At 44.6% G+C, this 27,301-nt stretch overlaps 1 protein-coding gene across 2 annotated transcripts in view; it reads left to right on the top strand.

Annotated features, from left to right (window-relative positions):
- The window catches only part of slc8a3 (solute carrier family 8 member 3), an 84,774-nt gene that overhangs the window by 33,574 nt on the left and 23,899 nt on the right, over positions 1-27,301 (top strand). For both annotated transcript variants that reach the window (XM_020097930.2, XM_020097929.2), the window contains exon 3: positions 23,250-23,356. In XM_020097930.2, coding sequence (XP_019953489.2) covers positions 23,250-23,356 — 107 coding nt within the window. The remainder of the gene's footprint in view (positions 1-23,249; positions 23,357-27,301) is intronic.

Below are 27,301 nucleotides of genomic sequence, written 5' to 3'. Positions count from 1 at the left end.
TGTCTTTCTGTCCTTTCATTCAAGCGGGCCTGACCTAATATTTCGGATGAGAGTGGTCTGGGAAGACATCCTTTGTCAAAATTCAAAGCGCATATGTGTGTTTCTCTCTCCTCTCGGCAAGGCAATATTGAGCCGAGAAAGTGTTGACTCAAGGGGAAGGAAAGTGTCAGATTAATAACGAAGACCACGAGAGGCAGCGGAGGAAGCAGTAAGAATTAGACAGGGTGTCCTCTCACGCAGGCGTCTGAGGCGTGTGCCGTGTATTTGGAATGTTTCAGGTTTAAATCAGGTTCATAAAACTGCCTCTACCTTCACTCTTTTCGTTTCCTCCCGCTGCGTCTTGTCTAATGAGAGCAAGAGGGAAGGCAGACAACATTTAAATTTTTAATAACAAAGATGGGTCATGACAGGCGCTGGAGGAAGTCGGGGGAATTAGATGGCGACAGAGACCCTGGATGAGACGAGAGGGGAGGAAGGAAAGAGCGGTGGCCAGGGTGAATGAAGAGAGAGAGGCAGGAAGGTTAGATGTGACGGACCATCAGGCAGAATCAGGAAAAAGCAAGTGAAGTATGTAGCCACTCTCCATGAATTATGCTAATGAGCCGTCTAATGCTGCCGCTGCTCGCCGACCTCATGTAGCGACGATAACATGGGAACAAGAAGACCCAGGTGTGTGTTCACCTGCACGGACGAGACATGTGCAGAGTCTTATATAATCACACATGCGCACCGTTCGTACGGTTGTTTGGTGAAAGGAAGGAACCTCTCCACCGCCTCCGTCTACGTCTTCTTCTTCCAGGCCGGAGGTTTTGGGAAATGTCTGCACGTCTGATAATCAGACGAGTATCGCCCATTACTCATGTTCGTTAATAGAAAAGTCACTAGTGGTGACATCATCCGCCCTTTCCCTAAAGTCACCCTTCCTCCTGTGTTTCTCCTTCAGTAAGTGATTTCTTACATTTTCCAGAATGGCCTTCGACAGCTTCCTGTAAAATATGTTCTGGTTGTCATGAAGGCGGGCAGAGCAACGGCAGAGGACGGCACAATTTGGCTGCACTGCATTCTGGTCAAATGTGCATTAAGATGAGGGGAGAATATGGAACGACCCCTCTGTTCTTTGATTCTAAGACATTTGGCTCATTTTGGACATTCTCATCCATGATGCAGTGGTTGAAAATGATTTCGCTTTTTCTTCTTACCTGACATGACCTGCAAAATTTTGTCTGGATGACAGAACGCCGCAGGAGATTGTCCGGGTCAGGAACTCAACTGGATAGAGCTGACAGGAGGCAGGACACGACGCCCTCGGAACTCTTTGTCTTTGCAAGTTGACATCTTCGGCTTTTTCATTCTGAAATATTTTGTATCTTCCAGATTTGCGTCCATCGTGTGCGGGGAAACGTCATTGACACGTTCTGTTTTCTCACCTGAGCTCACTCGGACATTCTCTGGACATTTTACTGGTTCCGCAAAATGTCAGGGTCAGCTGACTCAGACATTTGCATTCTCACATACAGCCTATCTGGAACATTTCAGGAAAATATCCAGTACTATATTTGCGCTATTAAAACCAGATCTGAACCAAAATGTAATAAGTTATTTCTTGGCCCACGTCCCATCCTTCCAAGTTCCAACCACTCAGGTTAGATTTGTTAAGTACACTCTCCATATTTGCTGAAGCCCAAGTTATGCAGGTTTGCTGAACTAGTGTTTGCTGGAGGGAAGCCAGCGAGGGATCATCCTCGTTGCTGCTCCACCAGCTCTCCCCGGTTGGTCAGCTCGCCTCCACAGAGGATGGTGGGATAGCATGACCCTCTGCAGCCTGTCACATCCTTCTGGTCAAAGCTCCTCACTGTTGCGTGAATGGAGGCAGCTGGTGCGACTGATACACACGGCTCTCCTCAACCACCTCGGGCCAACTCAGGGAGTTAGCGGTGATGAGGCGGACTATGGGGACGGGAATTAGCATTGTAGATTGGAAGGAGAGAGGAGGAAAAAGGGTGGGGGGGTGTACAGTTGGATGGACTTAGCTCTGAGCAGGAGACAGACGGGGGTTTGTGCACAATTTGTCGACATAGGGAGTTGAAGCTGTTGTGCAGAATATGTGTGTGTGTGTGTGTGTGTATGTGTGTGTCCTCACCGAGATTTATCTGTCAGTATTTCATCCACATTTCACGAAGGTGCTTCTGTTCTGGTGACTGTTTCTCTGACACCACACGTAAGAGCATTGGCTTCCATGAGTTGGTGGTTTGCTCAGATCTCGGTCATGTGGCCGGTTAACGTTTGTTCAGCTGTGAGAGTGAACGTTCATTTATCTCAATCGGTTATTTTAACAATTTGTGACGTAGCATGTTTTTGCTTTTGCTTCCTCGGGCTGAAATAAAGAGGTTTACATGAATATTGGTCAATGGGAAATGTGTGTGCGTGCACTGGACACAGAGACACAGAGAGAGAGGAATTACCCGCCTAGTTTGAGTGAAGTCAACCTCCTGTAACGTGTGGATGTGCAGTGTTGTGTGCGTTGAGGCGGCTGAAGCTGCAGAGTGCAAACCCGGTCAAACACATAACACACATCTGAAAAACGACAGATACGATGTGAGTATTTAGAGAGGCAAAGAGGCAAATACTGAAAAATGCATTAAACATAAAAATTAACTGACATAATCACATGAGCTCAGTTTATTGAGGATGAGTTCAGTGAGGAAAACAGCACCTGAACCATATTTTTTCTTTGTGTGGAACCAAATGTCTTTCACACACGAACAACACAGCAGGAGATTCTCCGCTCAGACAGACGTGGGGTGGAGCAGCAGGATGTGACGTATAGAATTCCACTGCGGAGATCAGGTGTTTTTGTTCGCGTCACATCGATAGCGGTGTCGGCTCTTATCAACCAAAAGCTCTCTTGACATCTTCGCCTGTTTCTTCTAAGTGTGTGATGCCGCTCTTTCATTGTTAGTTACCATTAGAGTTATCTGTCTGTGTCTGGACGCTGATGTAAAACAACACAAACAGCGACGACATGCGACAAGGAGAGAAAAGAAATGACGTAGGAACGTGGCAGAGAAAAACGTGGCCGCGGGGGGAAGAGCCGGCTGACGTGTTTTAAACGAGCGTCGTCTGATCAGAACTGAGAGTTTGTCCTTCAACGTTGTTTCCACCTCAGACACAACAAACGTGTTGACTGAACAAAAGTGTTTTACAAGCAGGATGATGCTGGGAATCAAACTCCAACGCGCACAGATACACAACCACACTGGGATAAAAACAGAGGGAGCTTCAATGCTACTTTACTTCACACGTGTTGTGGCTGGGAATGAATAGTTTATTTCATGTCCTGCTGACACTGACATGGAAGACGATGGATGAATTATTTCTGCCTTGCTAAAGAGCACTTCAGAAGAGATGTCTGCAGGTTAAATGAAGGTTTGAATGATTTAAATAAACACACTCAACTCACTCGTCTCACTAGATTCAATGCTAAAGACAATGAGACGAAGCAAGGACACAGAGGGAGACGTGTGACGTCTCGTCCAGTTTCAACTCCTCTGTAGAATCTGGACCTCTTCACTGTGTTAGCAGGACAAAATCAGTGAAGTCGTGAGGATTCATTAAAACCAAATCCTTCTTAATCTTAATAGTTGATGATATTTCAGTTGTGAGGTTATGAGGTCATGTTTTCACCCCTGTCCTCTGGTTTGTTTGTTGGTTTGTTGAGCAGGATTAAGCCACAAAACCTGATGGAAGGATGAGACATGGGAGAGGAAGAGCCCATTCAATGTTTGCCCAGACGAGGGGTGGATCAAGAATTTAGTTTTAATCGCATTTTCGTAGATTTCTCAGAGAATAATTCATGAATCTCGATGAACCGTGTGTGACAGTTGGTGCAGATCCAAATAAAAATCCTGATCTAGTGAATTTAAATGTGGTTTCACACGGGGACTGTTGGGTCTCGGAGGAGGTGTGTGCTGGTTGTGGTTCTGTTCGTTCGTCGGAGTAGTTGTACGTAGGAAAGTATGAGAAGGGTGTGACCTCGTCTTGTGATGTCAGACTCTGATCACAGCTGTGGGCGTGTATTCAGTCGGGAAACCACACCTTCATTTCCAGCTCTGGTAGTTGTTCCAGTGGCTCCGACGTCTTTTTGATGGAGGTTAATCCCCGGAGCATGCACACTGATTGTCTCCAGCTGAGTGGCAGGTTTCACTGTGGGGGGGCTGGGGCAGCTGGAGGACGATCACTTCCTCTCTTATTTTCCTGCCAACCACTTCCTTCCTTCCCTCCGTCTTCCTCACATCTCCTCCTCTGCATTTTACTCACTCCTGGGGGCCTGTGAACAGGTGTTACTCCCCCTGTCAGGGGCCGCTCTTGAAGGAGATGATGGGAATGAAGTTGGCATGGAGATGACTTGGAAACCAGGTCAGCATCCCACACTCGCACACACACACACACACACACACACAAACACAGGCTCACACTGCCAAGTGTCTAAAAATAATGATGTCACCGACGGGGGGTGGACAGGAAAATAAAGTAAATGTGAGCAGAAGCATTTGTCGGAGGAGAGGATGTGATGGGTGTAAATGTGGCCTGGACAGAAACTGATATGGAGGAAGGTGGGAGATGAACATAAAGAGAGGGAGTGGAGGGAGGTAGAGGCGGAAATGAAACATGCAACATCCATCCGACTACTATTACATTTAAAAATCCATCAGCTCTGATACGCCCGATTCCACACTACTGAGTTTTAGAGCCGTTAAAATCAAGGAGGAAACGCCGCTGACTTTGTTTCGTTCTGTACACTTCAGAAAATGACAGACACGCGCGACGTGTTGCCGATTGAGTCTTTTCATTCATGATGCAGCCTTCACTACAGCTTCCTGTCACATGACCCCCTTCAGGAAGGAAGGAAACAACCGGCATCAGCCTCGGTCACTAGTGTAGAACGCTAATGAATTACAAGCGTCGCTGACCCCGTTGTCTTTGCTAACAGCTGTTGTGCAGTGTAATGCAGTATTTGATACAACTGTTTACACGCACAGGAGACTTGTGTTCAGGCGTGTTAATATGGACACGGAAACAAAACACTTGTGGACGGAGATCATTTTATTTTTGTTGTTGTAGGATGGAAAAGGAGAATCAGACTTGATGGGGGCAGGTAATATCCCTGATAATTGTCTTTGCCACACCTTGTTAAAGCTTCCCGCTGTGCCCACACACAGACACACACACACACACACACACACACACACACACACACACACACACACACACACACACACACACAGTCCTCCTTCCCCAGGCTCTGACACACAATATCCCTGACGAACACAGTAAAAAAGGAGAAAAAGCAAAAAGAATGGAGGAACAACAGCTGCAGGAAGCGGCGGCGTATTGTTCGGGTGGAATTACGCGGTCACACAGGGTGGGCAAAGAAGAAAGTCGACGAACTAGAAAAGAAGACGACACATACTGTAAAGAGGGATTAACTCAAGCAGCAGGGAAGGGGCATGAATATGGAACAAAGTCAGACCTGGGTCAGACAGAATTTGCAAAAAAACATCTTTGTGTTCGCTTCAGCTCGCCCGATGGGTGGGAGGGGAAGCTGCTGGAGTACCACGAGAATACATTTGTGCAGAGACGCTGCAGCTGAAAGGGTCAGAAGCACATCGTACTTTCTGACCTCCAGAGTTTTCCCGGGAACACAGGAGCAGTTTCAGGAACTTCCAACTTCCTTTTTTAGGAGGTTTTTTCTTCCTGAAAAACCAGGAACTGTGGGCAAAGCACTAAATGTCACCGACTGGTGCAACACAGACCTTCAGGTGTCAACAACGTTTGAACAGCGGACGTTCACACTGGATTCACATCAACATCGGTGTTAGGAATCTGAATATGTTGATGTTTTAAGGGAAGTTTTGGGAAATCCATGTTTTTGCTTTTGTTCCTAAATGAGAAGATTAATATCTCTTTGTTAAATACAGAGCTCGAGCTGTGAGTTCATTTCCTCAGCTCATCATAATGTTCTCCTTAAAGCCCAAAGTCTTAAAAAAAGCTCACTGCATAACACTGTGTCGTGTTTGTGAAGCTTTATGCAAACTGTAATGTGACAATGACTGTTGCAGGTTTTGGAAGGAGCTGCACACTTTACGTCAAAATGCATTTTCACTGAGACAAATGTTTCAAAGCGCTGAAGATATAAACAAAGTACAGTTCATTATTCAATTTGAAAAAGGTCTCGTGTCTTTTACATTCTTTCAAACATCTGAGCCACACAACAGAAAAACAAAACAATGTAGTGATTCGATAATGTTTTCTCTTATAAACAGACATGCACTGAGGGGACTTTTAGTTCTTGAGTATAGCTACTGAAATGATTTGATGGAAATAAACATGAGAGTGAAGCAGGGATGTGAAAGGAAGAGCGGAGGCAAACGAAAGCGACCCATCAGACAGGCTTCATAATTGAGTCGACATGTACAGCTGTAGAGCTTGTCCTCCAGAGGTTTTCAACAAATGTCACAGTGAATGAGGAGAGTGATGGAGGACAGGATCGATCACTTTAGTTCCCCCTCCTCCAACTCCCCCATTCATGTCTCCCATCGGGATCCCCGGGACATTTCCTGGCGTCCTGAGAGTTGTTTTGTCGTGTTTCGTGGACGTGCAGATTCATAAACAGCAGAATCTTTGTGTCAGAAGTGTTCCTTGGCCGTGCCGCTCTCCTGCCCGGTGCCACAACTGGTCTGCTACCTGATGGTTTATGTGAGTGTGGCCCGGGAAGGAGTCAAATCCCTGACCTGAATTATTTTTTAATTCCGCCCCTTGGTCCCAGAGGAATTCAGTGCTGATCAAGCAGAACGCCCCTGTCCTCCCTCTGACTGATCTTCCTCTTCCTCCAGGCAGGACGAGCAGCATTAGACCGCCACTCCACCACCTCTCACTTACGCCACTGTGCATCCCCTGCCCTTTGCATGTTCTTTCTACATGGCTGACTGTTTCAGACGTCCCGCTGCACACCAGCTCGCCTTTTAGTGCTTTTCCATTTAACAGCAGAAAAGGGGAGCTTGTCAGAGGGCTTTGGTGCAGATGGACAACTGGGCCGAATAAAATTCTGCAAATGAGGAAATAGGAGCCGATTTTTAAACGGCATAAATGTGGATTCATTTCTTCGTTTGCATTTGATCTGGTTAGTTTTGGGTTCACATTGCAATTCCTGTCGTCGTCATCATCCACTCTGCGTCTATGTCGACTTGACATCGATTGGTTTGTACACAGATGAGCGTCAGACGTAGGCGTGTTGTCAGTTTGGCTGTTGCATTAGCTAACTTTGCAAAGAGCATAGAAAACAGAAGTCTCTGCCTCTGAGTGGATAATATGAACCGGTTCAGTTGGTTAATTTCATTGCCACTGTAATATCATCATGTTGTTACTTCCAGCTAAATGCACATGCTCATCCTTGTTCACATGTTACATCATCGAGGGCGATGACCTCAAGCGATCCTGAGCTGCTACCGCTTCTCTCTCTACTCCACTTCCTGCAGTTGGTCTGATCCAAACCACGGTTCAGTTTGATCACTACCTCGCTTGGTTGGGCAATGTTCCGTGGAATCTTCCACACCTGTTAAAACCTCCTTAGATGATGATGCACCTGCTCAGGTAGATGTTTTGTCCAGAGGTTGTTGGAAACATCTGATCTCTCATTGCGTCATGATGTGAAGGTGAAGGTTCATGATATCAGTGGTTTATCATCAATTATCTTAAGTCCCTGCTGGTTTTTCAGGTAACAGCTCATCCTGTCCTTAACAGGTTAATTTTGTGATTAGCACACAAGCTGCAGCGAATCCCATCCCCTGCTCCGTTAGCTAATGCTAATGAGGATCGAAGGCAACATGCTCCCTGGGATGGAATTAGCGCAGAGCATTCCAACTTTCCCTGTGAGGCTGTGGCCCTTTTTATCCCGTCATTATTGGCACAGACAATAGTGTGGTTAATCTTTTTAAGACAACACAGCGCGGGGCCAGGAGGGAGGGAGGAGCCGTCCAATAATCTCATCAGAGACCAGAGGACATACGCTGATGGAGGAGAGTTCCTCCCTTACATGTCGAATCATCCTCCTCCCCTGGCCCATCTTGGCGTTCTCCTCTCCTGTTACTCCTCCCCCCTCCCCCCTTTATCCCTGTCACTTTGTCTGTGTGCCAAACACACACACACACGTACACTAGCATCCTTTGCTGCAGTAAAGCGAGGTGTCAGGAGAGCTGTCAGATGTGAACGTGTTAAGGTGTGTGAGTGTGCAGACTGTGATGCTATGAAGTGAAAACACTGATCGTCACAAACTGGAAAACGTTACGTCACTCGTTCCTCTGGATTCACTTTAACTCGTCCGGTTTTCAAAAGACAACTTGTCTCGCTCCAGACAAACCTCCGACTTGACGTCTTCTTCGACAGCAGCAGTGACACAGGGATTTTAATCCAACGCGTGTATCAGTGATGCTGCTGTTTAAACAGATTGTGTTGTACCTGTGTCGTACACCTGTGAGTGATCAGCTGGTGAGTGTTGGCGAGCTGCGTGCACAGCTGTTGTGTTCACTGACGTTAATGCAGGAATGAAGCAGGAGGCATCCAGTGTGTTTTAACTCTGAATATTGAGGAGAGAAATTAAATTACCTAAATCGAGGAGGTTATGTTTCTAATGCCATTTGTTTGTCTGTCAGTTTGTAGGATTATATAAAAACTACTTGACCAAGTACCATGAAACTTGGTGGAAGGATGTGGTATCGCTCAGGGAAGAACCTATAAAAGTTTGTTTCACTTTCTTTAAAAGGCAAAATAGGCATTAGCCTTTATGTAGTATACAATCTCTGAGCACCCTTAAGTTTATTTGTCCGTCTGTATTCAACTGGGAGTACTCAAACAATACTGAGCTGATTTCCGTGAAATGTTGTGGCGGCGCGACCCCGAGGAAGAACTCATTACATTTTGGAGTGGATCTAGATAAACTGGCCGATCCCGTAATTTATATTCACTTTCTTTAACCTGGCAAAATAAGACGTAAGCCTTGTTGGCGTAAATTTTCTGCTCTCCAAGCACTTAATGAGTTTTCTTTTAGCTTGAGTGCTGAGGTCAAATTTTTATTTTTCATTATCCCTCGCATGCTTTGTAATATGGTTAACTGGCAATATGTGTCTAAAATCATCATCCGTAATAGCCTGGCGCCTTGGGTTTTAATATTTTTCTCAGTTAGAGAATTAAATGCTTTGGGACAAGTTCATAATATGTTATCCTGTAAAGTGGAAAGTATAACAAAGAGTTTAAAAGCTTTAATCAGCAAACTTTTTAAGGCATCCCTTTGCTCAGAATGCCAAAAAAGTTTTAATCAACCATTTACGATATAGGGGACGCAACTCATGCATCGGCAAACCACCAGGTTAAATTAACCTTCAGCTACCTGCAGTTCATTCTCTATAGAAACAAACCCCATAGCTTTTCTTACTCACTCACTTCTCAGATGATTCCTGTCGTCCTGTGGATCATCTCTCTGCACCTTCAGAACAGCGGAGGTTACTCCACAGCGCTTTGTTTTTGAGTCTCTTGTCGGGAAAAGAAACTTCCTTGGATCCTCTTAACTATAAGGATTTTTTTCTGTTTGAGTTTACATGCAGTGTTTTAATCCATCATTTATAAATGAAGCCACTCTCATATAAGCCACTCAATGGAGATTCATTGGCAGGCTGAGTGACGTTGGTTCCGTGCAGCCCAAAGGCCGTTGGAAGACGTTCTGCAGTCATTTCTGTATAATTAGGAATTTATCATGGGACCCATTCTAACATCAGAAGACACTACATTGGTTGCCAGCCCTGAGGTTAGAGAGCTGTGATGTACTGTAGAGAATTGCAGTGTAAAACCTGGCTATAGGCCTAGTATATGTGTGTGTGTGTGTGTGTGTGTATGTGTGTGTGTGTGTGTGTGTTGTGGAGTGTGCACAGGAGCATTGTGTGTCCTGGACCTCAGGCTGTGAATAATGATCATAATTTCATGGTGTTTTCAAGTGTTTGTGTGTTGCTGTGTGTGGTTGTATAATACTGTAGCCACTGAATGTGAATGTGAGGAGTTGGCGTGCGCGCGCACACACGCACGCACACACACACACACACACACACACACACACACACACACACACACACACACACACACTCTCAAAGCCCCCCTCCATAGACAATCCATGTCACTATTTTTAGCGATGTGCATCTTCCCTCTGCCATCTACCTCTCAATCAGTGATGTCTCTGTGTCTCCAGCAAATCGAATGTACCCCCCACTAACAACCAATCACACACACACACACACACACTGACGCATGATTGTAATTCTATACTGTAGTTCTGACGAGCCTCTTTCACATCAAGCTTTGGCCTTTTATGATTTTTATTCTTTTTAAACGGCGACCTCTCAGTACAAAGCGATGTCATGTCTCCTGTCAACCTCTCATCATCAAGTGAATTTCTTTTATTTGAATAATTTACCGAAGCCTGCTGAGATAAAACTGCAACAACTCACAAATAAAAGGGAACATGAGAGAAATGTTATTTTTCTGTAGAATTTATTATCATTCTAATCATATTGTGACCATGAATCTTTATTTACACGTCTCCTCTTACTCCTGTTGTGAGCATAATAAGACAAAAATGCAAAAATGAAGCTGCAGTATCCTGCATGCAGGTGCAACCATCTTGTTTTTTGGAGGTATTTGTTGCCAGAGTCTGCACAGGCTGTAAGTTTCTTTAACGTGGCGAGATAAGACGTTAGCTTTGGTGGATATATGGGCTCCTAAAGCACCCTTCTACTTTGTATTTATGATTTTCTAAAGAACCAAGTCAGATACATTAATTATACTTGAGAATAAACTTCAGAATTACAAATTGACTGTTGACATTAATCCTCAAAGAGAAGAGAACCGGCCCTTCATGTGTCCTGTGGTCCTCACAAAGATAGAATTACAATTAAACATGCAAACACGGTAACACATTACAACCCCTCCCCCACATCTGCTCCCTCCACTGTAACTGTAAAAGTGGTGACATCCACAGAAAGCACAAAAAGACATGATGCACAAGAACATTTGCACCGAATCACACATGGTCACACTCATAAATGTGCTCTCTGTTGCTTGATTAGAGACTCACTGAGGCGTGACTTTTTTTTCTTCATTGCGGTTTGCAAATGCAGAAATAATAGCAGCATGTGTAGTAACACCAATGTGCAGAGCGGAGAGGAGAGGAGAGGAGAGGCTGCCTAACGCATGAAACATGTGCTGTGGGTTGGTCAGCTGCCCGGGTCCTGTGGAGCGCAAAATAGCCACAGAGAGGCCAACGTGACAGAAAGGAGCGGAGATAGTGAAGGGACAGCGAGCGCTAATCCAGAACTTATAAAATACAACAATGTGAAGGCCCAGGTGAAGGACCCGGCTGTGACAAAGTGAATAAGAGACACCGACTGCAGAAGGAAGAATCACAGAAGCAGCTGTCAGTATTAGCAGGTTTTTATTAGTCTGTCTGTCCGTGGAAATATTCTATAGTGTCAGAGATACAATTACAAAACTTTACGGATGTGTAGTTGAGGCCAAATTCAAAGGGAGATGTTGTCCAAAGTACTGACTTAATAATAGTAGGACTCAGTATCTAGATTATTTAACTTAGATACATAAAAAGGTATCAGGTCATATTAGAAAGCAATATTCGTATATTCGTAAACTGTGTTTTAGGTTTAGTGACATTGGGATGATTCATTAAAAGATGTATTGAGAAAGACCACTCAAGTTAGCTACCCTGCTAACTGTTCAACTGTCATATGGGCTGCGTCCGAAATTACTCACTAATCAATAAATCTTCTTAATGAATTAAATTATGCAAAACCCTGAGAACAGAAAAGAAAGTCTCCTACAGAGAAAATAACAAGAAGCTACGGTTAGCGCTTCATCACAAAGTCACCAAACCTAAAACACAGTTAAGAATATTGTTGTTTCCCAAAATGCATCACGAAAAACTGTACAACCGGCGGTCACTAACCGAGCAATATATACCATCATGCATTTCTCTCACGGCGGAGAGACGAGTGGAAAAGTTGCTGCTCACGCCTCCATAACACTTCACATTCACCCCCCCTGGTCAGTATCATGACCACTAGTTGCTTAGTTAATTATGATTTAGAATGGAAGTCAAATATCTCGGTACGTTAATGTTTCATCGGCAGTTATGTTTAATTCCAATGAATTCAAAAGCGTGGAGTGAATTACATCCATGAAACGAGCTGATAGAACTTCAAGGCTAATGAATAATAAGAATATGATAAAACTATCAGTGTTCAAACAGAACTTGTGACAGACTGACAAGGAAAGTGTACGATACAGAACTCAAGCAGAGAGTTGTGGACTTAAGACTCAAAGTTATGCATAAAGTTGAATAAACTCTTGAGGCCATATGGAGCAAACTTAACTTCATTTAATATAATATTGTCGATTATTAAGTTTTTGATACGACCCTTTGAAATGCTTCATGTAAGAATAAATAGTTAAAATACAGTAATAACTGTGTTATAGACCTCAACTTGACGCTGTTGAATTCTGCTTGTAAATGTTAAATATTGAGGTGAAGGAATAGTTTGACATTTTGATAAATAAATAAATTTGTTTTTTTGTAGAATTCAATGTGAAAACTCTTACATGTAAGTTAAATATGAAGATAATGCCTGCAGCTGGTTAGCTTAGCCCTGCTTAGCTTAGCATCAAGACTTGAAATGGGTTGAAACCACAGACTGTACATAAAAGTGCAGCCAAATCATCTGGACCGCCCCCTGGTGGCCGGCTGCAGTAAAGGTCGTAAAACCCACCTCCTTCATGTTAGTAGATGGGACAGGGATCAAATTAAAAAGAACATGTCAAATACATTTTTACCAAAGATTGGTTCAGTCGTTTTCTATTGTTTTAGAGACTAACGTGTGAACCGATGCATTAAATAACCAGAATGTTTCGGTTTGAAACGAGACACAGCCCAGGAGAGAGTTCCGATGTACTGCACTGCAGATTTACTGTTTCCCGATGCAAAGGGGAGCCTGTCGTTCTCCCGAGTCATTCATATATGATGGTGTTTGTCATTTGGCTGCAGGCGCTTTGACTTGGCCGGCGTCGACTCTCTAAGCTGTCACAGACCCACGCCCAACACCCAGAATAGCCCTCGTGCTTTTCTTGCCTTCGGCCCTACCATCTCCTACAAGCCCCCCCCCCCCCCCCCCCCCCCCCCCCCCCCCCCCCCCCCCCCCCCCCCCCCCCCCCCCCCCCCCCACCGTGGTGCTGCTCTGGCTCTCATGTTAGAGGCCTGGCTGCTTCCTCTATAACTTCCTCCTCTCCCTCCCTTGTCGCCCCCTATCAGACACTTCATCTTTGAGTGTTTTATTGCATTGTGTCCTTGTAGAGGAGGACCTTTGGGCTCGCTCCAAACATCCCAAAAAATATATAGCACTCCAACGACACCCACCGCCCGCCCCTCCTCCCACTCGCCTCGCTCCTGGCTCAGAAAATATGGAGCATGGCTGTGTGTTTTTTCAATTTCTCCCCTCGCCGTACCTTTGAGTGTCCTCTCCCTTTTTTCCTTTTTTCATCTCCTCCTTTTGTCTTTTTCTCCTTCAGCACTGGCAGTCAGCATGTTTTTATGGAGACGGTGTTGTGAGGCTGCATGACAAGTAAAAACCGACCAACTCCTCTCCTCCACCGGCCCAGCTCCTCCTCCCACAGTCCTTTTATTCTCAGCGATATCACTCATGTCCTGAGTTTCCCGGGTCTCTTTGCCCTCTGTCCAACATTCTGGCAGTGGCCTTATTGTTTGAATTTTAAAAATATGGATAATAAAGATTCAGTGATGAGTTTGAAGATTTGAGTCCAGGTTATCACACACAACTGCACTGAGTTTTCAAATAAATATTTTTTAAATTACTGAATCATCAACAGATTATTTACTCCATAGATTGATTTTCTCTGTCAAATCTCCAAATTAGATCTTCTGATATTTATTTTCTCTTTGGCTGTGAAACCTAAAGATATACTTTAATATTTAGTATTTACAAAATTCAAATCCTCAATTGCTTGAAACAGCAAAATGACCAAAGATGTTATTCAATCATCCAAATAAATACATTTTCTGTGCATTGATTAATTCATCTCCAAAATGGACATAATTTTGAATTTACTTACAAACCAAAACTGATATTATAAAGAATGGCGGAGCAGCAATGCCTCATATGTGAGGAGCTAACTTTAATGAAACTGTGCTTGATTAATGACTGGATCAGTTACTTGAATATCAAAAGTCTTGTTGATTAATTTGCTGTCAATCGACAAATCAATTAGAAACTAATTTTCATAGAAAACACAGTGAGCCGGTTGTGTGTCGTGATCTCTGTTAAACAAGGTCTTGTTGATCCACAGCAGGACGTCGACTGTGTCATGGTTGGTGACGGCCCACTGCAGGGCTGAGGCGGCTTTATCCTCCGCATCCCTCTGTTGTTAACTGTGTTATCCATCATTGGAGTGAAAGGGCTGAGAGTCACAGCACAGAGGTGGAATGCGTCGCCTTGATCCTGTGTTATTGGCGTCTCTGGACAATGGGTTTAAGGGCTGGAGTGTGTCATCTGCCAGGACACAGGAAGCAGCTGCGTGATCCTCTGCTCGTCCCTTCCTCCACCTGCAGCGTGCGTCGGCTGCTGAGCTCTACGTGTGCACGTGTCGGGGAGGTGCACAGATGAGGTAATAGACTGTGTGGACCCCTGACCCCCCTCCTCCTCCAGGGACGGTTCCTTTGTGCCGTTGAGCTAGACGCAGAGGAAGAGAAAAAGGAAAAAGGTTGAAGTTTTTTATGGAAAGCGGTCGTGTGTCATGTGTCGCATTTAGAAAAGAGCTGAAAAAGAGCTGTTGAGAGGGGTTTTGTATCCATGACAACAAGTGAGAGCGAGAGCGGAAAAATGGCAGCGGGTCGGGGACGTCACACATTTCGAGTCGTGCATGTGAGAATGTGATGTCCACAGGATCAGAGAGGGATCCTGTCACCGAGGCCACATTCAATTACACCCCCCCCCCCCCTCTCCTCTGATGTGTAACACACACTGTAATGAGACCAGCTGCCCACTAGGTAAGTCAAATACGAGGTTTGCCGTTCCCACGGAGATGGACGCAGGTTTTGTGAGACTCCGAGGTGGCGCTGAAAGAGGACAGCTGCAGTCCTGCTGTGGAATTTGAATAATGAGACTCGGCGTCCAGCTTCGTGACTACCTATGATTCCTCTTCATGGCGTTTATAAATAAACCTGGCTGGGCTCTGGCTTGGAGCTCTCGTCGTGACTTAACTCGCAGGAGCACTCACTTCCCTGCGAGCCATCATCTCTGCACTTGACTTTGTTTATCTGCATGTTTCACTTGTGTGTCTCCCACTGCAGAGACGTCCAACACCCCAGTGTCCTCCGAGCGATATTGTGAAGTCATATACTATTTTATTGATCAGTCTGTGGCCCCTCACCCTCCGGAGTCAACGGCAGCTCTGTGTCCCCTGAGCTTGTAGCGATTTAGGGGTCGATCGCTGAAGGCCGATGACAACTCTGCATTTTTGTCGTTGTTTTTCTTGTCGATGAATCCGCCGACAGTAAATAATAGCGGTCGAGGTAAATGTGACACCGATCACTCTTTTATAACTGGTTGTTTTAAAGCCAGCACACTTTATTTATCGCAGGTTTGTTTAGTTTTCTCAGAGCCAAACCAGGCAGAATGAAGCCAAGGTCAGAGACGCAGAGATCTACAGTGAGTGGTAGGAATTTTAAAACAGACCCTGGATCTTTGGGGGATGATACCAAGAACAATACTAGGAAGTAAAAAACTTTTGTTACGGATATATCGAATGATATGTACATATATTTATGTAGATATTTAAAAAAAATTTATGATTCCTCAGATGTTGTTCTCAAACCCTTATGACAAAGAAATGTAATTGAGGCTTGATATTTTAATGATCATCACATCACATATAAAAAGAAAACACCAACAACCTAATATATAAGAGGAATTTAGAGTTTTTCTGTAAGATCGTAACTCTACTTCTTTGTGAAACCACGTTTGTCATGTAGCTTCATTGCATCCTGCATTTCTATTACTTCTAAGTCATCACACAAGTTCCATCTAAAGCTGATTAGACAGAAATAATTAAAAAAACAGTAACTGTGATTATTTGCATTTCTTCAACTCTCGATGCCTAAACTTCACACACATCAGTCTCCCTGTAAACACTCCTGAACGTGTCCTTCCTGAGCTGCTCAGGGACGCCTCAGCTGGGAGGACACCTGTCAAAACCAGGGTTTGAATTTGGGTCTTCTGGATGGATGGCTGTGTTTCTCAGTACAAGGCCGCACAGTCACCTCAGTGTGATTGAACGTAACGAGGGCCACTGACATTGCATCTTGAGTTTTGGTGGATTTGGAAAACACCAACTCTCACGCCGCTGCATCTGGCTCAAGCTCGGCCGTCGCCAAAGTCGTAGAGCTCTGTGTGATCGCGTGCTTCTTTTCTGTTTCGGTTTATGTACGTTGACTTCAGCAGCTTCAACACTATTTTACTTCCTTGGTTATAAACCTCTCAGCCTCTTGTCAGCCGGTTCGTTTGCCTCGTTGAATAAAAAGAAAGAAAGGCGACGTGGAGAGGGGGAGGAGACGTGGAGGAGGAGGGCGTGCGGCTGTGGAATATTAACGCTGATGTGACTTTGTCATCAGATTGGCAAGAAATCATTGACAATTGTGTTTACTGGCTATTTTTTCTGTGATTGCCGGGGTACAGCAATAATCAGGACTATAATGAGGGAGGCACATAATCTCTGCACTTGGTGACAGAAACCAGGCCTGCTTAATTAAGCCACTGATTTCCCACGAGGCACCGGCGCCCCCCCCCCACCACCAGTCCTCTTTATTGGCCAGACTTTCGTTGGGATTTTGAGTGAAGGTGTTCCCGTGATCTGAAAGGGCTGAAAACTGTGAAGGTTTTTTCTTTCATGTCGCATTTTCTTTTCTATCGCTCATTTCCTGCCCCTCTGTTCAGGCTGGTTCTCTTCCAGCAAGGTGCAGATTATGTTTTCTACTGAAACTTTTTAGGAACAGAGCTTCTGGTAATCCTGCCACCGTCACAGCCTCCACAGTGAGGGGGAAGTAATGGGTGCTGCTTGAAAAAAAAAAAACGCGTGCTGTAGCAGCGGCTCAAGGAAGAAAAAAAGTGTCTGAAAAGCACCAGGTAGATTAAAGAAAGAGGAAACTTTCAGGAGAAGTGGGAAAGGTTGTGTTTAGTTCAAACTAGAAAGCCCAGGGCCGGGTTGGTGGCGGCAGGTGTTTTATACAGAGGGGCAGGGAGAGAGAAAAGAAAGGTCGCAGTTAATTGCAGCACTTCGGGCTCCTGCTCCTGCTCGGGCCTCGAGTACCTGTACTCCTCCTGCTTTTTGTGAAAAATCTTCTGACTTTGCAGAGTAAAAGGGTCAATCTGTACCAACAGATGAGACAAAAGTGGAAAGGGAGATTGGATATCGCACGTATCACTTCCTGTGATGTGTTCCACCACCGCTGAGCTATTATATTATTTAGTGTTTGTGGAATGAAAGCCAGAGAGGAGACCAAAGCAGTAAATCTGCTGTCGAAGAAGAGGAGAGGGGGCGGGCAGCTAAAGCAAATTTCAGCTGCAGTGTGGTTTTTGGCCACAGAACAGAGGGAGCGAGATGCCTCTCTGTCTCCCCATCTCCCCCCCCCCCCCCCCCTGCTCCACCTCCACTTTCATGTCTCACCCCCTTCACTGTTTGCATCACTTCTCCGTCTGGACTTGAGGGTGAAGGCAGGGACCGCTGGCTGCAGGCAGCCCAGTGCAGCGGAGGTGTGAACCCTCTAATCGGCTGCCAGTGGCACTTCACTAATACTCCACTTAACGGAGCCATGTCTGGCATGTTTGCATCAATAAGTCATTCTCACGTTGATTTTGACACATTAGGGTAATTCAGTCGAGCAGATGGGAACACTGGTGAGGTCACGTCACTCTGCCGCTCGGATTTGGGGGATTTTTCTGCAAACTTAATGTGACAGAAGAGTGTGGTTTCAACCTCATGTTGAGTTTTATGTTGGAGTTTTACTGACGCGTATTGCTGTTAGGCTTCGAATCAAATGAACCAGAGAGAAAGACAAGAGAAGGGTTGCAACACGAAACTCACAAAACTTTCACAGAGAAAAACACAGCGTCCATAAAGGAGCAGTTGGACAAGAGTCAGATCTCTAACGTCCAGGATGTTACGTGAAGAACTGAGGACTGGGGATAATATTGTTTGCATAGCTTAGCATAAAGCCTTGAGGCAAAGGGAAATAATTAGCATGGCTTGGTCCAAGATTCAAGTTATTAAAAAATAATGTGGTCATTGAAAAGTTCCTATTCGAATGGAATTAGAATATACAGAATTCAAAATATACAATCGAGACCACCTGAAGTTTGCCTCATGATCCAACAGAGGGCGCTGGTTAAGGTGGGGACATTAAAAATGTGTTTGAATTATAGACGCCGCTAATAGCAAGTGTTCAGCTGCTAGCTCGTATAAGTGTTTATGCTAAGCTTTAGCACCATAATCTACAAATGTGAGTGGAATCCTTCGTAACATTTAACTCTTTTCAAGAAAGTCCCTTTTACATGGTCTGTAACTCTTCCTTCTTTCCCTGCGTGTGACCAATAAAGTTTTATTTCATCATATCGTACTGGCGTGCTCGTGTCTGTCACCTCTCTGCAGAAGCAATGCAAAGCAAAGGGTTCAGTTTAACCAGCAACACATCAGAGGGGACAAATTCACGCTGCTCATGCTGTTGCTTCTCTTTGGCCCCAGAGAGGGGCTCGATTTTAAGTTTTGCCCCGGTTCCTACAAGTGTGTGTTACGCCCCTGATAGAAGCAGTAAAAAGAATGTTGTATCAAGATACTGTGTGTGTGTGTGTGTGTGTGTAGGTTGATCCGGATACAATCAAACACCTGCTGTTTGTGCACAGCAGGTGTTTGATTGTATACACACACACACACACACACACACACACACACACACACACACTCTCTCGTTCAGACTCGTTCAGACTCGTTGCAGCTTCCACTGTGGCTGATGCCAGATGTTTGGATAGATGGATGAATTATCTCAAACAAATGCAAATGTTGCTCAGTGATCCTCCCTCACGCTGCCCTGCACGTGTGGCTGCTGGTTATTATGACGTGTCGTAAGTGAAGGTGTGTTTGTGTAAGAACACACTGAACGGTGCTTTATAGAAGTCGTCAGTGTGCCAGGGCGGCAATTATAATGTTCGGAGTGAATCAGAAAAAGCCTTGTTTAGTACAGCTGTTCTCCTCGTATATACAGTGTATGAGCTGCTCTTCTGTGAGGAAGCGGTGGAATATCTGTCAACAGAAACCGATTTATTCTCTTTCTAACATCTTTCTGCCGTCGTGTCACATTCACTGTCATAGTTTCTCCCTTTTCTCTGTGAATGAAACACCAGTTGTAGATGCCTTCATGTCCTGTGGGAATATTCACTGCGATGACATGAAGGCTTCTGAGCTACAGCTCTGGTATTGTTAGACCTTGTCACATTTGTGACTGGGTTGTTCTTCTCTGATTTCTTGGCGGGGGTTACCAGAGGTTTCAGAGCAGACAGATGGAAAGAGCGATTAAATGGGAGCTTTCTGATTGTGTCTGTTTTCATCCTCAAGAGTTCTCTGCTGAAGACATGATATGTGACAAATCTTTATTCAAATATCTAAGAATTACAAGACCTGTCATTTATTTGTTGACTTGCGTACTCCAAGTCCTACCACTCAAAATGTTTCCAACTCCACAATTTTTATTGAAGATAACTAGATGTTTTTATTTTGGTTGTGGTTTAATTGTCGTCCTGTCCTCTGGAGTCGTGGGTTCGGCTGTCTCTGCTGAAACGTTTGAGGCAGATGATGTGCAATTAAGGAAAAGTTTGCACTTTGCTGCTTTGGGTCGCGTCATGTCGATAACAACTCCCATGATCCCACACTGCTTCCCGATGTCATCAAAAAAAGTATTGTGATAAAGAGACCCCTAGTGGACTAAGCAAACTTCGGAGCCAATTAGAAAAGATGTTGCTTCGTTACAACCTGTTGAGCAGAACCACTGAGCTCTAGTAGCTCTCCAGCTCATCATGGCGTCCGACTGCATCAACATCACAGTGTAAAGTGCTGCTGATAAGTTAATGTCGCCGAGCTCCAGAGACAGAACTGGGGTGTAATATGTGCTGGTAAACTGTGGAGCTGCTCATGATGCTGACGTGGCGGCTGATTATAACCTGATTGTTTTTATTGACTTCCATCAGTCCCTCGTCAAATTAGGAGCCCGAATCAAACTCCGGCAGAGAATCAAGTCTAATTGGACTTTAATGACATCAGATTTTTCAAAAATGTTGATTTGCTCTAAGATGTTGTTAGTGAATTAAGTAAAGATTACCGAGCAGTCGGAGCAGAGAGCTCCTCCTGAGAACTGAGGGAATCACAAGCTGCAGATCCACTCTGTGTCAATTAGTCTTTTATTGAACATTTCTTTGATAATATACAGTGTCTGACTAAAATTCAATATTAATTGACACGATAAAAGCCTCGAGCCAGGTCCTGCTTTATTACACAGTTTTAACACCCTGCTTTAAAGCTGCTTTCATCAATATTTATTAACAATGGATGAAATTACTATACATAACGTGGTTATCATGTGGTACTGTGCCTAATTTCACCTTTAGTGACTCAATGACAGAGGATTATCAGCCGACCCTGCTGCTCCCCTGAGCTCTGTGGAGCCTTTTGGCATCTCGCAGCTCATTGTTTTTGTTTTACGGCTCATCACTGTTCTGTTTTGGTTCGTTCTGATAAATGAATTCTCTGTGGCATTGATTCATTCAGAAAAAAGCGTGAATAAACCCACTGTGCACTACCTGTCAATCCAAACTGCAGACAAAGACACAGTTGAATATTTAGCCTTTAGAGATTAGAGCGATTCAATGGTGGATTTAAATTCACCAGATGTCTAGAAACACATTTTCAATTAATATTACCCACAATCCCCTCATTTCTGAACCTGAAGAGCTGCGGCTGAAACAAATCCACCAAACTCAGTTTAGAATTCTTCATATTTTAAAAGTTTCCTGTGGAATATTGGAGATAAACTCTGGTTTTTAAATAACGTCTAAGTCCTTTTAACTGATCTACAGTTCAGCTCTACTCTTCAACTTGCTGGACCTGATTCTGTCGATAGAAGACTCTCAGTCTGTTCCAAACTTCTCACAGGGTTCGTCCACCATCCTGTTACGTATATCGCTCAATTTTTCCATGTGTACATCGTGAGACAGAAATCGTGAGGCTTTTTCTTTCTGTTCCTGCATGCATGTCGGTCAAGACCACAGTTCCTGACTACAGCCAGACATGAGGCGCGTTTGCCAGATTCCGTTTGTCTGTTAGACTCCAGCGTTTCTTCCTCTCATCCCTGATGAGAAGTGAGGTACTTTTCCAGGCAGCGGCACCGCAGACATCTCAGCCAGCAATCTGAGAGAAGCCCTGCTGGTGAGATGAGAAGAGAGAGGATGAAGAGAGATGGATTGCTGTTCTGTGTGTGGTGTACTAATAGCATCTCAGATAGTCGCTTTCCCCTCAGCAGGCTGGATTCGTACCCTCTACATTCACACTGGCCTGAGAAAGGGATTTAGCTGCATTACATAAGCATTAGAAATACGCACATTAATTCCTGGGATTATTCGTTTTATATACATTGTTTGCAGGAGTGTGAGCATATATGTGTTCGTGTGGGTCTGTGTGAAAGAGCGTGTCACTGCTTTGACTGACACAAGCCTGGCTGTATGTCACGGCACAAGAAGTGCATCAGCAGGATGTCACAGAAAGAGCTGCTTTTTGACTCAATGCATGATACCGGAGCAGCTATGCATAATAAATGCTGCTGTGCCACTTATCTTATTAGCCAAACCCCTGCTTTCCAAATGCTCTGCCGAATAACATGCGTAAAAATTGTATTTCTGCTCGGATAAAGAGGAAAAGCGTCTTCCCATGAGATGTCAGACTCATAATAAAGTATGTCATTCCTATTTCAGGGCTAGCTGCGCCGCTGTCGACTATTGTTGACTTGTCTGCCGCTTGCAGGGAATGCTTTCTGAGGCCTAAGAGAGCGAATCCAGCAAGTGTCATGACTCGTCATGAGCATTGTCGGTTTGTTTCCATTCTCCGGCATCAGGCGCCGCGATGCGTGGTGTGCAGGTGGCGTGATGAGGCATTCGCATGAGTCCAATTGAATTTCTTGGGAGCTGTTCCTCGAGGAGTTGCCTCTGTGATATGATGAGGCACAGAGGCATCTGGGTACTGACCACTTAACTGCCCACACTCGTCAATAACTCTTTAAAAAGATCAATTAGGGCGATCAGTGGCGAGAGCGCCGCTGGGGCTGAGGTGCCATATTGAGCTGTTTCTGTGTGATGATGTCAGACGCAGCTCTTTTCCAGAGAAAGAGCCTCACCCCTCCAGACATTTGACTTCATTAAAGGGGTGTTCTCCTCAAACCGGAGCAATAAACTCAGCAATAAGCTGCTCCTTTCTCATCGGCCTCACCTGCGCCCGGAGAGGAGGGGGAGTCCTCGCAGTGTCCAGCCAGCCGTCTCATTGAGTCTGACTGAAACATCGAGCCATAAGAATTGATTCAGATAGCCACAGTTTCTTTCATTTATCGCTCACTCACCTTTTTGCCCTTGTGAAATGTCCGTTTACACATTTTACAACCTGATTGATTACGTGCTGCTGTTTTCAGTTCTTTGTGTTCTTTTAATGTGCCCACGCCGCGCAGCGCTTTTCACCCTCCGTTCCACTGGTGTCCGACGCTGTGATAAATGCGGTTGTCATGACACCCGTGGCGGCCCCTGCGAGGAAGCCTTCAGTGTGCCGAGTCCAGCCGCTGACGGACAGGCCGGCACGCTGACCTTTCACCTCCTAACCTTTCTTCCATGCTGATTATTAATCCTACTTACAGTGCACTTCCTGAGTCCCTCCATTGCAAATTAACCTTTCTCTTCTTCTCTCTCCCTCCTTTCCCCTCTCTGTCCTTCTCTGTCCCTTTCCTCTCACGCCCCCTTCCTTTCTTTTTCCCTCCCCCCCTCTTGCAGCAAACTTATTCACGTGAAAATTATTGACGATGAGGAGTATGAGAAAAACAAGAACTTCTTCCTGGAGCTGGCCGAGCCTCGCATGGTAGACATGAGTCTGCAGAAAGGTGCGGTACTGAACTTGTTTATTTTTCTTCTGTCGCTTTCTATCTTTCTCTCTGTCTCTCACTCTTTTTGTTTGTAGCCTCCGTCTCTCCCCAGGCGTCTTCCTCTCGTCTTTGTCTGCTTCCTCTCGCTGAACTTTCACCTTTGCTACCCTCTACTTTTACACATCCATGCACCTGAGAACCTTCTCACAGCCATGCTTTCATATCACATCTATAAAACCCTGAAAATCGTTCTTATCATAATGACAACCTCCCCTGACGGCGTTGTCATCTGCATGAAAATAGAACAGGGAGTCTTTGAGCTGCTATCATTCACCATCTCCACGGAGCAAGAAGCCATTATTATGTAAAGGCATGTTTTACCTAAATGGACAGTCTAGCTATTTTAAATATGATATGCTTCTGCTTGGGTGACAAATGCAAATTGCTGGTGGTGAAATGAGATTATTGATTTGTTTTTTTGCTAGATTAGAGTTGGAATTTCACAGTTTATATGGAAATCTAGCCTCATGAAGTTCTTTTCTCTAAACAGAAGCTGGTGTTCAGTTCACAGCGAGGTCATGTAATCTTCAGCAGGGGCCGTGTTACTCAGCAAGATCGCGTTCCTCCGCACGACAAGCTTGTCTTCAGGCGTCTTCCTCAGCAAGGTGCACATAGAAATAAAAGCAGGACAGAGAATAATTCCAATCAAAGCAAGTTTTCATCATAAGTTTTGTTTGTGGTCTTGTTGTTGGTAATGTCAGCTGAAAGAAGCCAACAGGCACTTTCTTGAGATGCACAGTTATCTAATGCAGTGTTATCTAACCACGCTCAGGGCCAGGGGACGGCGAGAGGCTCACAAGCTGGTGCGCGGGGTGCAGAATCTAACACTTGGCCGCTGCCTCCGAACACTACAGCTCATTATGTTTACGTTATTGGGTCTGGCAGCGCTGTCTGAGTGGTGCCGGCTCCCCGTGTTCTCAGAGTGAGAGTCATGATGAAGAGCGGGTACGATGCACGTCCTTATGAGTGACGGCTGCATCACTCCAAACACTCCTCCGCTCCTCTGTGAGGCTGCGTGTTTCTTTATTCTCTCTCTGTGTCGGCCCAGGTTTAACCCTCATGCACACACACACACACACCACTGGAGCATTGCTCTTTAATTTCCTGGACCAAATCCAAGTTATTGTCAAATACGTCAAATCTATTATAATAAAAATGCAAATACTCTATTTATACTTTTCATGAAAATGCACAAAGTCTCTGCTACGGTTCTATTTATTATTATTATACTGTATTTCAGTGGTGGAGGAAGTAGCCTACACATTTAAGTAAAAGTAAACAGACAAAAATGTACTGTGTGTAAAAGTACCACATTAACTTTTCTACGTAAGTAAGTTCTTGCATTTAAATATACCTAAAGAAATAAAAGTACCTGCTGATCATGCGATAGTCAACTACCTACTTTACTACACTGCCAACTGAATGTTTTAAGACAAGAATAGTTCGGATTTTAAAGATGTGAAAATTACAGTTACTTTGCGGATGATGCAAAATCGTGCCGATCACAAAGTGTTGATAAATCTTGATTCAGTGCGAGTGGACGAGAGATACATGCATGAATATTTCCTGTAGCCATCGAGCCTCCTGCTGCAGGATTGTTGTAAACAGAACAGGTGTCAGAGAAAGTCGATGAAGAGAGAGATCTGCTCAGACACATGCGGAGATGAAGATGCTGCAGTTCATGAAGACTTGTGCCCGTGGTCAGGTTTATTCTGCAGAGATCCAAACGGCTGCTCTGTTCGGGTCGAACATGAACAGAAGAAATAAACGAAGCTCTTTGTGATTTCAGGATCTTTTATTAGTTCGTGCTGTTTTTCTTTTTCTTCATCTGCCATCGTGTGAATCCCCTTTGCACCACTTCTCTGTCGACACACTTTTGTGTATTCATTACACATTTTTGATCGTCCTGATCTTAGAAAGACGACAACAGGACCGCGCCACTAATGAAAGCGCGGACAGTGTTGACTACGAGTAATACGAGATAAATCTACGCACTCTTTTTTAAATGCAGGAGATAATGAATGTTTGATCAAGGGTAATAAATGTTTGATCTACGTGTGATGAGGAGGTAATGAAAAAGCTCTTCTGTATTGTTTCCCGTCCAGGATCATCTTTTATGAATGTGCTCGTGCTGATGAAATGGCTTTGATTTGAAATTAGAGAGAACACGAGCCGATGTTAAGCAGACGAGTTGCACGCGTTTCTCCCGTTGCCACACTAGGTGCTGCAGGATCACAGCGAAGTGAATGATCTGATAATTTCTCACTTTTCATATATAATGTGGCGATTATATTGTTGTTCATAACGGCTGATGTGCGGCTGATTGGGTTTGTTTTCCTCCTTATTAAAGCCGGAGTGGAGGAGCACAATTGATGAATATTCTATGAGAGGTTTTGTTTGTTTGGCTTTTATTTTTTTCCATTTCACCAACAGCCTTTGTTACTTTGCATCTAAACTCTCCTTTCTTTACTTATTATCTCTCCATCACAGATGAAACAAGCTGCGTCATAATATATAATTGTCGTATCTTATTTTTAACCCTCTGATCTTTTTGATTTATTACTGGCTGTTACATCAGTCATTGCAGCGTTTGTAGATTTGTTCCTACACCAGGACGCAGATATCAGAGTGAATATGACGAGTCTCAGGTCCGGCAGCTCCACGACTTGTGTGTGAGAGTAATGAAAGCTCTCAAGCCACCGGTCACCCCGACCTGCCGCTCTTGCTGTTGTTTATTGCCAACTCCAGCGATGCTTTTCTCCAACTGATACTGAAGTGGTCAATACCATTAGCACCTCTGGTGGAGGTGGCCTTGGTGCTGAGCCACTCGACACAACACAACGCTGCAGACTTCCAAGTTTTCTGAGCATTTTATTTTGGTGACTTAAGAGCTGAGACATGTTTGTGTTTGTGCCAGATGTGTTGGGTTTTTATTACCGCGACCAAGGACGTTATGTTTTCACCCTCCTTTCCGATTGTTACAAGTTTACGCAAAAACTACCCAACGGAACACCTTTGACATCGTGAGTTGTCACTAACTTCTCAAAGAATTCTTCATGAAACCTGATGAAAGAGATCAGACATACTTGGGTGACTGATTTCTATGAGTGTCTGCAGTTTGGGGCAGTTGGATTGAATTTAAGGAGACTGTTTGGCCTTGGCAGAAGAATGAGCTCTACTGAAGGTCATTCTAGTTCAAACTGTAAGTTTACGATGCTACTTTATTCTGGCTCCTGAAGACAGAGACATTCAGAGGTTCCTGAAATCATCAACAACAACAACAACAACAACTCCATGAGCATATATTGATGAGGAAGTATAACCTGAATCTTTAGTCCATGTGAGAATACAGCAGAACAAACAGGCAAACTCAGGAACATTTCCAGATCCGGCCGAGGATTCAAGATCAGGATCATCAGCAGATATGTGAGGAGTGAATGATCAGCCAGTTTGTTTTAGTCCTGAATAAAATGTGCTGAATGACCATCGATGTATTGTTCTGGGTAACAGGTCAAATAGAGAGAGACACTTAATAAATGATGAGCAAGTCAAAAGAATGGACAGAGGACTGAAACATTTGCTCTTAAGTGTCTAAACGGATGAGTACAGGAGAGGAGAGGATGGATGGGGGGTGCTGGGAGACATGGTGCGTTCAAAGGACACATTTCAAAGCAGTCGCTGGCATCATCATCCCTCGTGGGGGGGGGGGTTTCTTTCAGGAACCTGAATGAGGACGAACACTACAGCAAGGACTCATTTGTGCGTGTCTGTGTATGTCACGGAATATGTTCCACCATGTGTCAGTGTGTTATTGCGTGTGTGAGTGCGTGCACGGCTGTAGGATTAATGCCCCCCCCCCCTGCGGTAATCCGTCTCCCACCCTGCCACTTTCCATTCAAGTCA

The sequence above is a fragment of the Paralichthys olivaceus genome, chromosome 12 (assembly GCF_024713975.1).
Source record: "Paralichthys olivaceus isolate ysfri-2021 chromosome 12, ASM2471397v2, whole genome shotgun sequence".
NCBI classification, from domain to species: domain Eukaryota; kingdom Metazoa; phylum Chordata; class Actinopteri; order Pleuronectiformes; family Paralichthyidae; genus Paralichthys; species Paralichthys olivaceus.
This window is presented reverse-complemented; position numbering and strand designations above follow the sequence as displayed.